The 12,351-nt window shown below is 43.5% G+C and overlaps 1 protein-coding gene across 1 annotated transcript in view; it reads right to left on the reverse strand.

The window, feature by feature from the left end:
• Window positions 1–12,351, reverse strand: part of LOC142991637 (protocadherin-15-like) — a 114,433-nt gene that overhangs the window by 18,404 nt on the left and 83,678 nt on the right. The window contains exons 23-26 of the mRNA XM_076141714.1: window positions 10,190–10,299; window positions 9,119–9,259; window positions 6,582–6,709; window positions 111–323 (exon numbers count right to left, since the gene is read on the reverse strand). Coding sequence (XP_075997829.1) covers window positions 111–323; window positions 6,582–6,709; window positions 9,119–9,259; window positions 10,190–10,299 — 592 coding nt within the window. The remainder of the gene's footprint in view (window positions 1–110; window positions 324–6,581; window positions 6,710–9,118; window positions 9,260–10,189; window positions 10,300–12,351) is intronic.

A 12,351-nucleotide genomic window follows, 5' to 3' on the forward strand; every position in this document is an offset into this window, starting at 1 on the left:
ACTCCACACATTCAGCATGAGGCTGATAGGTTCACACTTAGAGATAAATGTACATAATTACCCACTGCAGCTAAGAGTAATAATAATAATAGAACAAACAATATACTCACAATCACTTCAGCCGTGCTGCTGAGACCGATTCCATAGTCGTCTGTGGCAACCACGTCAAACTCAAAGTAGGACCTGCGCATGTTTCGGAACTTGGTGGCCGACTTGATGATCCCCGTGTACTTCTCTATGACGAAGCTGTCAGTGCCGCCAGTCGGACGGAAAATCAGACGGTATTCATTGGCACTGTAATTCCCGGTGTCCTTATCGGTGGCCTATCACACACACACACACACACACACACACACACACACACACACACAGGGGAAGATATAAAGAAGAGTGCATCACACCATCACAGATTGAGACAGATAAGGAAGATAAACGTAACGACTCGATTTTAATGAAATCATCAAACGGCTTGTTATCATTTATTTAACAAAGTGGCTAATGCAGCGATGACACCGAGCTGTCCTTCACTTCCTGCAATACCGGATAGCTATGAAAATGTGTAAAACGATATCCATAACAAATGGGAATTGGTAGTTTGAATTTCTCCTCCCTGTCTCTGTCGCAGATTAATTCCATCTCAAAATGATTGTCAGTTAGATCATGGGGTCAAATCCGGGCTCGCAGAAAATAGCTGTGACCTCATTTTGGTTTCATCTAGAGAACTGACAAACTGGACGAGAAGTAGCAGAGCCCGAGTGCAGCTGAGGAGATGAAGAAAAAAGCAAACTACCATCGTTGTGTGTGACACATTAGGTTCACTGACTCATGCTAATCAAGCAAATGCAAACCAACACACACACTTCAAGCCTTAACATCACTTCAGCCAACAGTATTTTTGTGACTGGACTCATCTAGCCACATCATTTGAGCTCTCAGCCATGATGGAGGCTGTTTTCTTTCCATAGGTCCCAATCAGTGACAGCTGATAGAAAATACCTGCTGCAAATGGGTTGTGGCCAGAGCTGCTATAAGGGAACAGAGCAGCAGTGAGTTACTCTGAAAAGGTCATGTGATGCACTGATGCATCAATGTGGCGCTGTTTATTTGGTACGCAATCATTCCGGAGCCGTTTGAAGTATCAATATGAGTCAATTTCCCCGTGAAAATAGGACGATGGAGCTTTCGGCTTATATAACTCGATTGTTCGTCGTCTCTTGTGTCGCTGTGACATTTTCACATTTCAATAATTCATACCGTTTGATGACTGGAAACCAAAGGAAAAGAGATGAACGCAGACTGGGAAGTTTCAGATGCTTCTTCTTCCAAGTTTTGTCTTTAACTTTCTATTAAACATTGATAATTCATAAGAAACAGTGTGTATACCAGATAAGATATCCTCACATTCTCATCTCCTATAATCTCCAGATCTGCATTAAAATCATCATATACTTCTACCACGTCTGTTTGAGGAGCAGGTGGGCTCTGACTGACCACCGAGCTCAGGCATCAATTTTCTTGAGCGGCTCCTTGGCGAGCGACAGTGACAAATAGGAGCAATCTCTCTCTTTTTCCCCCTCCGTATATTGAAAGGAGGAGAAAAAACGTCAATGAACAGGCTGCATAAATCAAGAGGGCAATGCATCCTTCATTGGGGAAATGGGTGACCAATTGTGAACAGGTAACCAATCATACCAGGAATCAAACCACGTCAGAAAATGGTCACGTGGTTTTCAAACTGCAACATTTGTAGAAATGAGAAGATCACTCCGAATTAGGGATGTTAACCATTTAACTATCAACTACAACCTTCCTGGAATAAGGACAAGCAGGTTCCATCATCCCATCGTGATATTCCTTCTAAAACCTGGAGTACTATCTGCTTCACCTCACTCTTCCAAACCTCAAGCAGGGTCCAACAGATAACGATAAACTGATAAACTGCTAAAGCAAAAATGTTGATTGTGACGACTTGGGGAACAATCACAAGCAAATATAGTAAATGTTAGCTTATGGCAAATATTGTGATTTCTAACCCATTTTCTCCAGAGAGACGGCTTTATCCTTAATTAAGTACAAACGCTCCATGTGAGACGTACACCAAAAGAAGCCTTAGGGCCTGCGGGAAATCATATATAGAACTTGACCTAGAATTCTACACTTTGGTGTCGATTCCAAGTCCATGGAAGGAACGCAAAGAGACTCGTGGATTGGCTGGATTAGTGAGCTCAAAGACCCGAGGTCCTCTCAGTTCTGCAGCTGAGCCAGATCGGATCTCAAGGGGGGGACGTTCACAGCCCTTCATTAAGGGCAAACCATGGTCCCTCATTCATAAGTACTTGTTAGCAACCTTTCATTAGTATTACTTCAGTAATCCCTTGTGTCTGTAGGATAAGCGTCTTGTATAACACACAAAAATGAAGACTTGTTTCAGCAAGACCATTCAGTAGATTAGTCACTTCTTTATATTCTGCGCTCTGCGTCTGTCTTTTCCACACACACACACACGCACATATTGGACTTGCGGTGCATGGGTGGTGTGATTGTGTGTGTGAAAGAGAGAGTGTGTGTGTATTTGGCAGCTTATGCACCATCCTTTTAATATTGCTAGACCAATTTTTGCTTTGGCACCGCAGGCAGCAGTATACAGCAGCCTTTTACGTTGTATGTTAGCAGTTCATTAACACGCCAAAGTTCCCAGGTTTCTACCTGAGACGCCACTGAGACAACATGACGCTGTTGCTACAACGAAGCACCCATTACTGTAAAGGAAGATTTATGAACAAGCTTAAATTATTGTGGCACATAGTTAGAGAGGAGCTGCTGGTGTAGTTATGGGTAAATACATTTTTTATGAATTAGCCCCAATTGGGTTTTAAAGGTATATTGTACTTTAGGAATAGCTTACAATGAATCACCACCGATTAAGATCCAGAAGAGGACAAAATTGACTCAAAAACACTGGGAAGAGACAAGGAAACTACTAAATAAACGCATTCATCGTCAATAAATCTTGTTAGAAGAGGAACCTGTCAAATAAATATGAATATCCACTTTGCTTGTTTAGACAATACACACACACAATCATGTAGTTTGTCTGTGTTCTTAAGTCTGTATCTATATCTCTCAAAGGCCACTATACAATGAGATTAGCTCCATACGTTCAGAACGCGCACATCAACACTGTATATTCATCCCTGCTGTCAGATTCCTGCCATTCTCAAGCTAGCAACTTGCTTATTCTGGCATCTTGGAGCGACTTCTCTTGTTATCACGAATGCTTGGTATTTCTGTGGGCCGTCTACTGGAGTGTTACCCTGCTGCACCTTCTCTCCTTTAATGACAGCTGGGAAATGCGACGTGTCTGACGTCTGACAGTTTGGAAAGATTACTTTTTTTTTTACACGTATTGTAAATATGATTGAAACTGTGCTTTCCTTCTGGTAGTGTGTTGTCACAGTAAAAAGGTTCTATGCCAACAAAGTATGAAAGACGACAAAGGTTTTCATGAAATATTTAGCACTGCACTTTCATGAGGGTCTACATCTTTAGATCTCTTCAGGCCTCTTCAGAAAGAGACCGACTTTCTCAGGAGGCCCGATAGCCGCAGGCAGGCACGCTACCACTCCCGTAATTAGGAGTACTCTTACTGCTATTATATATTTAAATAAAATCTTTGCTTCTTGCAGTTTGCATGAGGCCAAATTGCGTTTTTGATTTGAATTAGATTCATTATGCAGCAGTTACCTAAGGCCAAACACCCACTACCTAACGGTGTATTTTTTTTACCACACAGCTGTCAGCACCTTGCCATTCTCCCGCTCAAACATTTGGACAACTTGGCAACGGTTCTGGAAAAGGTACCCGTCGTTACCATGGACACTTGATATGTTTGGCTGTCTCCTACCCCGGTGTCACTGTCTAACACTATACGCGTCCTCATGTTTGCAGAGGATCGCCGTGCCTCCTGAGTGACTGAATGCATTAGAAGCCACACTGAGTCTAGCCAAGACCTTAACGAACGCATCTGGATCCTCTGAGAGCATTTGTTTGATAATAAAGATTTAGGTCGCAAGGGGGTACATATTTTTCAAGCCTTATTTTCACAAGTAACAAAACAGCCCTAGAGTTTTATTGGATAATATCAATAAAGCCGTTCCTCTCTCTCCCCTGATAGTCCCGTCTTCTCAATTTCAGACAGCGACTAATTTCCTTCCTTTCCCGTTAATAAGGTCAGGGATATCAAATCAATAACGGCTCCCTCTTCTACAGCACTTTTTGGCTAAACTCCCTGCTTGGCCTTTGCACAATCTGATCCAACTTGCAGACTTCACATTATATTCACCTCGCTCTCTAGATTCCACCCGCCCCAGCATCTAATGTCCATTATAAATAGCTCACTTGTTTCTGGCCGCGGCCCAGTTTATTTTAAACAGGACAGTTAAACCTCAACTCGGGGAGCTGGGTGAACTATAGCGCCATTTCTCTAATAAGTCGCCATTTATCTCCAAAATACTTGAGTGGGTGGTCGTAAAATTGCTGTTAAATGTCTTGGAAAGTCATAAAATCTTTGATGAATTAATTTTGGTCTGGCTTGGAAACACTAAATCAGCACTCTGAAGGGCCCTGAATAGTATTTTGATGGATGCTGATGCCGCTGGGGAAGTGAGTGTGTGTGTGAGAGTGTTTGTGTGTGGGCTCAGCTCTTTTCTGACTCGATCCAAGAGGAGACCTCAGTGATACCGTGGATCAATGTATTGATAAGTCGAGACCCAACTGGGCTTGGATGGGGCGTTGTTGGAGTGTGTTCTCTTCCTCCGTTATCCTGCTGCATCCTCTCAGATCTCAAGACTCTCACTTGTTTGTTGTTGTTGTTGTTCTATTCTCCCCATTGATGTGACTCTTTTTTTTTATCAATCCGTCTGAGTCTTACAAGCCTAAAAATCCTCAGAAGTGCATCAAAGGTACACCACTGCTTTGATCTGCGTTCAGTCTATATTAAGTCATGTTCTGGCAACTGCCAGAGTGAATTACACATTCATTTTATCATCACAAACGGCGATATGTGCCACAGTCAAGCTCCATAAGGAAGCTCAAAGCAGACGTTAAACGGTGTCTTGACCTATCGTCGGGATCCACAGGAAATGTCAGAGTGCGGCTTCAGAAATCTGCTGAACGCTGCTCTTTATTCATGTTACAACCAACTTTTGAACCTTAGACCTGTGCTCAGCCGCCGCAGACGTTTCCACATTTTTTTCTATTTTGCTGACCCGACTGGTTTGATAAGCAGTTCATCTCACGCCATCATCATCATCCTTGCTTTCCAGACTACAAACAGCTGCTGAATACAAGCCACTTTTTCTGTCTCGCCTTTTTTCCAAGTCCTTCATCAAAATTACCGTCATTCTGCCATTGATGGCGTTCTGGAATCTATTATTCATGACTCTGTGTGGCCCTGGCCTGGACTATTGTAACTTACGTGCTTCAATCATACCGGCTGCTTCACAATGCCGCAGCAAGACTCTTCCCTGTAACGTTGATCCAGCTGCAGAGCTCAAACCTCCCTCCCGCCCTGGCTTAACTTAACTTTACTCGGCTGCCTGTAGAATTCAGAGCTAAATTCTGATTCTGGTGATCACATGTGAGGCTCTTCAGATTCCAGCTCCAGCTAACATTCCCCAACTCTTGACAGGACCACCTGAGCGGAGTTAGGGCTGTTTCTCCTGTCAAACCTTAACACTGGAGGTGACGTGCAGACTCAGGGAACAGGTTTCATATCAAAATCCATTTGGTCAGCAGCGTGGACTCTGGCACTTATACTGCAGGATCAATGAAAAGCAGCCTGTATCGACCTTCACAGGCACTTTATTCTGACACAGAGGCAACAACTACGCCTTTAACTTCTTATGCGCAAACAGTTCCAGGGTCAAGTGTTACTCTTAGCTTGTACACTTAAATTGCAGCAAATTCACAGAAATACAAGCTGAGCTATAAACAACTAGATCTATAAAACAGGAGATTCATGTAGGTGAGAGTATGTCATGGCTCTAAAAAAAAATAAGAGCAAAATATGATCCAATCGGTTTTCAGAACTCTGAATCCAGCATCCAACATCATGTGTTCTGTCCCGATCCCTGGCTCCCAAGTACAACATACCAAGCAGCCTCTTGTGGGGTATTCAGGCCCAGATTTGACACATCCTGCTCTAAAAATGCAATCTATAACCTATCAATGACATTTCTAGCAGGTACACATTAGTGAAGGTGTATCACAGACAGCATTTTGTTCCACACTGTCCCAGGTGTTTGTTTTCTAAGCTTGTTGAGGGCAACCTTAGTATATTAGACGTTCCCAGCTGCCTGTGGACAAGGCAGACAGGGAGAGGAGTGAAATTGAAAAGTAAGAATGGCGAAAGAGAGAGGGGGAGAGATGTGGGGAGGAGATGAAACTATGCCGAAATGTGGATCAGATGAATTCCCTCACCGTGACTGCGGGGTTCATGCTGAAGAAGTCGGCTGTATTGATTTTGCCCGTTTCAGCGTACGATGCTAGAAAAACAAAGACTGTTGCTGATGTTTTCTTACCACTATCTTGAGTACGGAGCTGAAGATCTTCGTGTCCTCCGTCACCCCTCCTATGTAGAGCTTCCTGGAGAAGACGGGAGGGTGGTCATTCTCATCCTGCACATCGATGTACACCTTGGCTGTGTTGCCTGGACAGAGTGAGAGAGGCAACAGAATGCAGTCATTATGACCTCTGGTTTTGACTTTTGGCATGAATGCTGATTTGTTTTCATGGCCTTCAGCTGTGCCAGAAAATGTGAACACTTGAGAAAGTGTTGAGAAAGTGTATCAATTTGACAATAAAAGGAAATATTTTACAAAAAACACACAGGTCTACTTCTCCTCCACATCGCTGCAGTAAGCGATGTTCGCACACTGAGTAAAAACAGACAAATCTTACGTCCCCTCTTAGCTCAAGTTGTGATTGGTCAGCTCTGGCAGCATCTTTTAACAATGTTGACCACACACTAGCTTCTCTATTACACAATAACAATAAACATGGTAAAATATGTCCCCTTCAAATTCAACAAAGCCATTGTTTGGACTCATATTCATCGGGCCGCTTGTATCCCATGGGAAACGGTCCGTTTTGTAATATTCATTCGCTTATCATTTAATAATAAATTTGAGTTGCCGCAGCGATGAATATTTAAAGTAGCATTTGTAATTGCTTGCAGGAAAATGACTTGCTTCTTTAGTCCTCAATGAGTCTTTTAATTGAAACGCTACGAGGAGCTCTTTTGATGTAGCTGACAGCCCTGAGTCAATAACAAAGAGGTCAATTTTGTTTTCATTACAGCATCCAATATGAAATGAGATACTGAGACTGAGAGGATGGTTGATATTCCCTCCTCTTCCCCTGATGAGCAGATAGAGAAAGTAACTGTGCATCCAGTTTACAGATCAGCTAAGGAAAACAGCTAAAGTTTGAGTGAAACATGATGAAATCTCTCTTCTTAGCCTTTCTATACAGAGCGCTCTCCCTCATTAGCCTAAGCTAGCAGAGAAGCATTTTTATATATTATTGGAAATGATATCTTGCAGGGATTAAGGGATTTGAACAACTCAGAGGTGTTGGAGTTTGAAAAATCCCTCCAAGCTAAGGAAGCATATAAATTCTACATCCTCTTAAAAGTGTCTTTGCGTTTGAGGTTTTTGACTCATGCGTTCTGTCCACAGTGGGTATAAACATGTCTACCCCCATAATTTGTCACTGCTACACTTGTGCAACGTGAGTGTATACGGAGCAAAATGTCTCCAACGCTGCAGTTTAGGTAAAAATATACATCGTCGGGGGCCATTTTTCTTCTGGCGACGTGTGAAGATATAAAGTCATGTGGCACAGGAGGATGAGCCGGGGGAAAAGGACAAACAAAAACGCGGCGCATTAAATTACAGGCGCAAAAAGCTGCGGTGTGAGGCACAGAGGGACGACCCCAGGGGATGAGGAGGAGGTTTGTGGCGCTCCTCTCCTCATTTTTCCATTTCTTCTTTTGAAGACGCTGGCTATTCTCCATCCTCTGAGTCTCGTGGCACCTAAACATAAACACCAAGACTCCATTTCATTCCCTGGCTCATTAAGAGGGGGAGTTGGTGTTATAATGCAGAATAAGCTCGAGTGTGCCTTCGAGCGCATTTTCATTAAAAAAACAGGTTTAATTAATTCATGTCTCAGTGCGTTACATGTGCCCTGGTGTGCATGTATGAATGCATCACCATTCCCCACGTGTGCTGCTCCTAATTAGGCAGAGAGAATCTTAATCTGCCAAATACGTCGAGTTCTGCTCTGATAACTTGAACTCAGCGAGGACCCGAGAAGGCAAAGAAAGACGTTCCCTGTCCCTGATCCGCATTACAGCAATAAAAAGAGAAATAGCTCCTCCACTGTCTGCCAAATGTCTTCCATTGCTTGCCAGTGTCCTCTACTTTAAGTCTGTCAGAGGGCCAATGGGTACTGGCTATCATTAAGTGCGGGAGAGACAGACAGAGGGCGCCGCGAGGAGAGAGACGGGTACAGTAGATCATCAATGGTTCATTGATAGTTCAGATCAATCTGGAGCCAGCACATTACTCATCATTACACAAGCCAGTGAACTGTCCAATTATGGAGGCCATCATATTCCAACCGGTACATGACCACTGGAAATCTTCATAAACGGTAGCACAGGGGTGACACAGTGACTGAGGAGCTTCTATCCTTTACTGAATTTCAAAAGCATTGATTGAAGCTGATTGATCGACAGACAAATATCAAAATCTGCCTTTTACTTTGACTGATACCTTCAACTTGCCATTCACCTAAATCAGCCTTAGTTCATTTAAAGGGGACAGAACACAGAGACAAAGTGACCGATCGACTCCTTTCCCTTACTGCAGCGCCACTGTGCACCCTGAGTGAAAAGTGGCCAGTTTGCATACCGTCTCATGAAGCGCATTACAACATCAGCGTTTACATTTTCCATAACTACATCCATCTCTGTGACAAACTATCTTTCTTACCTCATTCCCTTCCCCCCTCCCTCACCCTCACCCTCATCCTCATCCCCACCGGTTCTTACTTTTGGAAGGCACACGCAGGTTGATCATGACCACCAACATGGAGTCAGCCTGGACCCTGAGGACGTAGGTGGTTATGCTCTCGTAATCCAGACTCTTGGCTGTGTAGATCACCCCCGTCATGTTGTTCACCCTAAAATGACCTTGAAATGCACACATACACACACAGACACACACACAAACACAATGGATTACATGAAAGGAGGGAAAACATCTGTGTCTCAGCCTCATTTCCATATATCCTGGTATATCCTCAGTGCGGTCTGACCTTTACGTGCCTTTGGCTGAACATGTGATTTCAAACCCAATCTCCTTTACATCACCATAGACAGAGCTTCATAACCTTTATCCTGCTTTATCTGTAAATGACTTCAGCTTTACCCCCAATTAATCCATGATTTGGCCTTTACTTGATTAATTATCAGAATGTAAGAGCGATTGAGTCGGACTGAGAGAGCATCTGGGGTAAAGTGACTCCTGCTACAGTTTCCCTGTGACTCATACGTAGGGGATCGCCACAGCATTTACAGTTTGAAGGTTCTTGCAAGGAAGGGGCGACTGACAGCTTTCCTCCTCTTCCTTCCCACACTTTCTTTGGGGCCCGCTCTCCAAATTTAGTCTGCCACATTTTGCCGTACAGAACTGAGCTAACCTGACACCTGTCTGCTGCGCTTTCTCCAGGTGCAATTACCACTTTCAGACTTTCCCAACCTATGTGAAAAGTAGTCTAATGGTGAGAAGCAGGTAAAATAGTCACTCGTGTCATCTCTTCCACTCCTAGACAAAAAAAAGGGAGTGACAAACACATTTCAGGGGGAATAAACGTTAGCTACGGTATATTGTAGCTCCAAATATATTTTATGTGGTTTTGTTTGGACTTGATGAAATTCTGGACGTGAAACTTCGGACAGGTGTCACAAAAAAAGTATTGTCGCCGCATGAAAAATATAAATAGAAGTGAAAAATGTTATCAGCAAAGTCTGGGTTAATCTTTCATCAGTAAGAGTGAGTGCAGAGATATCTATATGTGCAGGCGTGGAAGGACTGCAGTGTGTAGGAGCCAGAGTAGATACCTTTTTCATTTCCTTGCACTATGGAGTAGAAGATGGTTTGATTGACGGCAGCAGCTAGGATCTTCCCCACTGATGTGCCGACGGGAGCCAGCTCACTAACAGGCTGATACCTGCATACACACAGAACAAAAAGCACAACGACTCAGACGAATGGAGTCGACACACTGACACATGTTCGAAACACACGTAAAGGAGAAGAGGATGGAGTCGCATGTAAGAGCGCACAGTTCATATTAGTCAGTGTGCAGAAACGCTGACTTTCTATTCGTGGGCAACACTTTTGACATTTCTTTAATTAGTTTCATTAGTTCTTTAACACAGCACATTACTTTCCCTTGTGGTAAAGGAATACGCCACATGATTTTCCTCCAAGGGAGAAAAATGGAGATTTGAAAGAAAAATGTTCACATTAATGCAGAATTTCTTGGCCTGAGGTTCAATCTCATCTCAAATCAAATAATGACTTCAACTAGTAAGGACAAAAACACGAGCAGAGAGCTGCCTCACAAAGCAAAAGCCTATGCGCTCCATCTTCGTTCCAAAATTCAACTTTGGTCGTCGTCTTTGTGTGGAGACTGAGACTATGTGATAACATGAGGACAAAGGCAGCAAGATGAGGCAGAGATCACGCCTACGCCAAGGTGGATAGAGCACCCGGGCTTTTGAGTTCATAACATAAATCATTGCTATAAAGTTTAAACGAACACATGGATGTCAAGGGGATTTCCAGGTTCTCTAAAATAAAGGCTATGACCCAAACTGCACACCGAGTGGCGTTGGAGCATGGGAAGGATTAGGAAAGGGTATTTTTATGAGGAATGTTTCAAACTATCTTCGGTTATATTGGTTAAATGTGATGCTGAATGCCAGAATGAGCTAGGAATATGCGGACAGAGTCAAAGTAAGACTTAAGCTGCTAACAGTGAGCAGCTGAGCCGTCTGAGAGGAGCTCAGTGTCGAGCTGCTGCTCCATTGCATTGAAGGGAGTCATTTGAGGTGGTTTGGGCACTTGGGGAGAGTGACTTTAGGTCACTTCCCTGTGGAGTTGTTCCAGGCATGGATGACTGGGAGGGGAGACCCCAGGGCAGAGCCAGGAAAAGCTGGCCAGCTTATATCTCCCAGCTGGCCTTGAAGCCTTTGAATCGCAGGAGGAAGTGAATCCTCCAGTTCCTCCTGAGGGAGCACTCGCAGGAGGGACTGGAGGAAACTGCTGGAGGTGAACAGCTCGTTGATTGACTGGACTTCACTTTGATTGCTATCCCGTGTTTGTTCCCCAGGGAGCACTTTGTGACACTTGCCACATAGATAAACCTAATCTTACCTTACAGCTATGCTTGTTCCTTTGGTGACCTCAATCCACGAGAACAGTGGTTCTCAATCCGGTCAGTTTTCCTCTTTGAGTACCACAATAAGTGCACATTTTCCATTTCAACCTAATCTACCCACCCCTGAGCCAATCAAGATCTGGGCGGAACCAAACTCTTGATGAAGCGAACACGTCTGATTAAACTAATCACTTGTGGGTCCACCGGGGAGAAAACTGGAGCACTTGGATTGAGAGCCACTGTGCCAGAAAATGGCACGAGGAAATTAATATAAGTATGGATCAAGAATGAGATTCCTTTGCATTGTAAATTGGAGTGTCGATGCATAATTGCTAAAATGCTCTTTTTCTGAATTCATATTATAATTTATTCATCCATCAAGTCCCTGAAATTGGATGTTGTTTGAGCAGGTTTGGCCAAGAATGACAGCTTCAATTTGGTCATGCTCGGGGGATAGAATTAATATCACAACAAAAGAATTGATAGTCGACGCAACAGCAAATCTTCCATGAATAGTTAAAGTGTTTTTCCCCTGAGAAGAACGACCTTATAAGCTAATAACTAGGCTTGACTATCAGGACTACAAGTGTGTAATCACATCCAGCAGATATGATTGTCACAACTCTATACACAAATTTCCAGCGACTATAAATAGCAGGAAACCCTGTCTTTGCCGAGCTTCACTGAGGGCGGATTTAAGTTGATAATGTCATGTCACTCTGACACTCACTGTGATACTGTCAGAGCTTTCACACTCATTCTCTCATCTCTGTATATGCGGTGTCTGTGTGTGTATATGTGTGTGTGCATGCACAGTGGGTTGCCATCCCTTTGTAC

This window comes from Genypterus blacodes, unplaced genomic scaffold (assembly GCF_046128005.1).
Source record: "Genypterus blacodes isolate CSIRO-AG114 ecotype Tasmania unplaced genomic scaffold, CSIRO-AGI_Gbla_v1 ptg000020l_1, whole genome shotgun sequence".
Classification (NCBI taxonomy): Eukaryota; Metazoa; Chordata; class Actinopteri; order Ophidiiformes; family Ophidiidae; genus Genypterus; species Genypterus blacodes.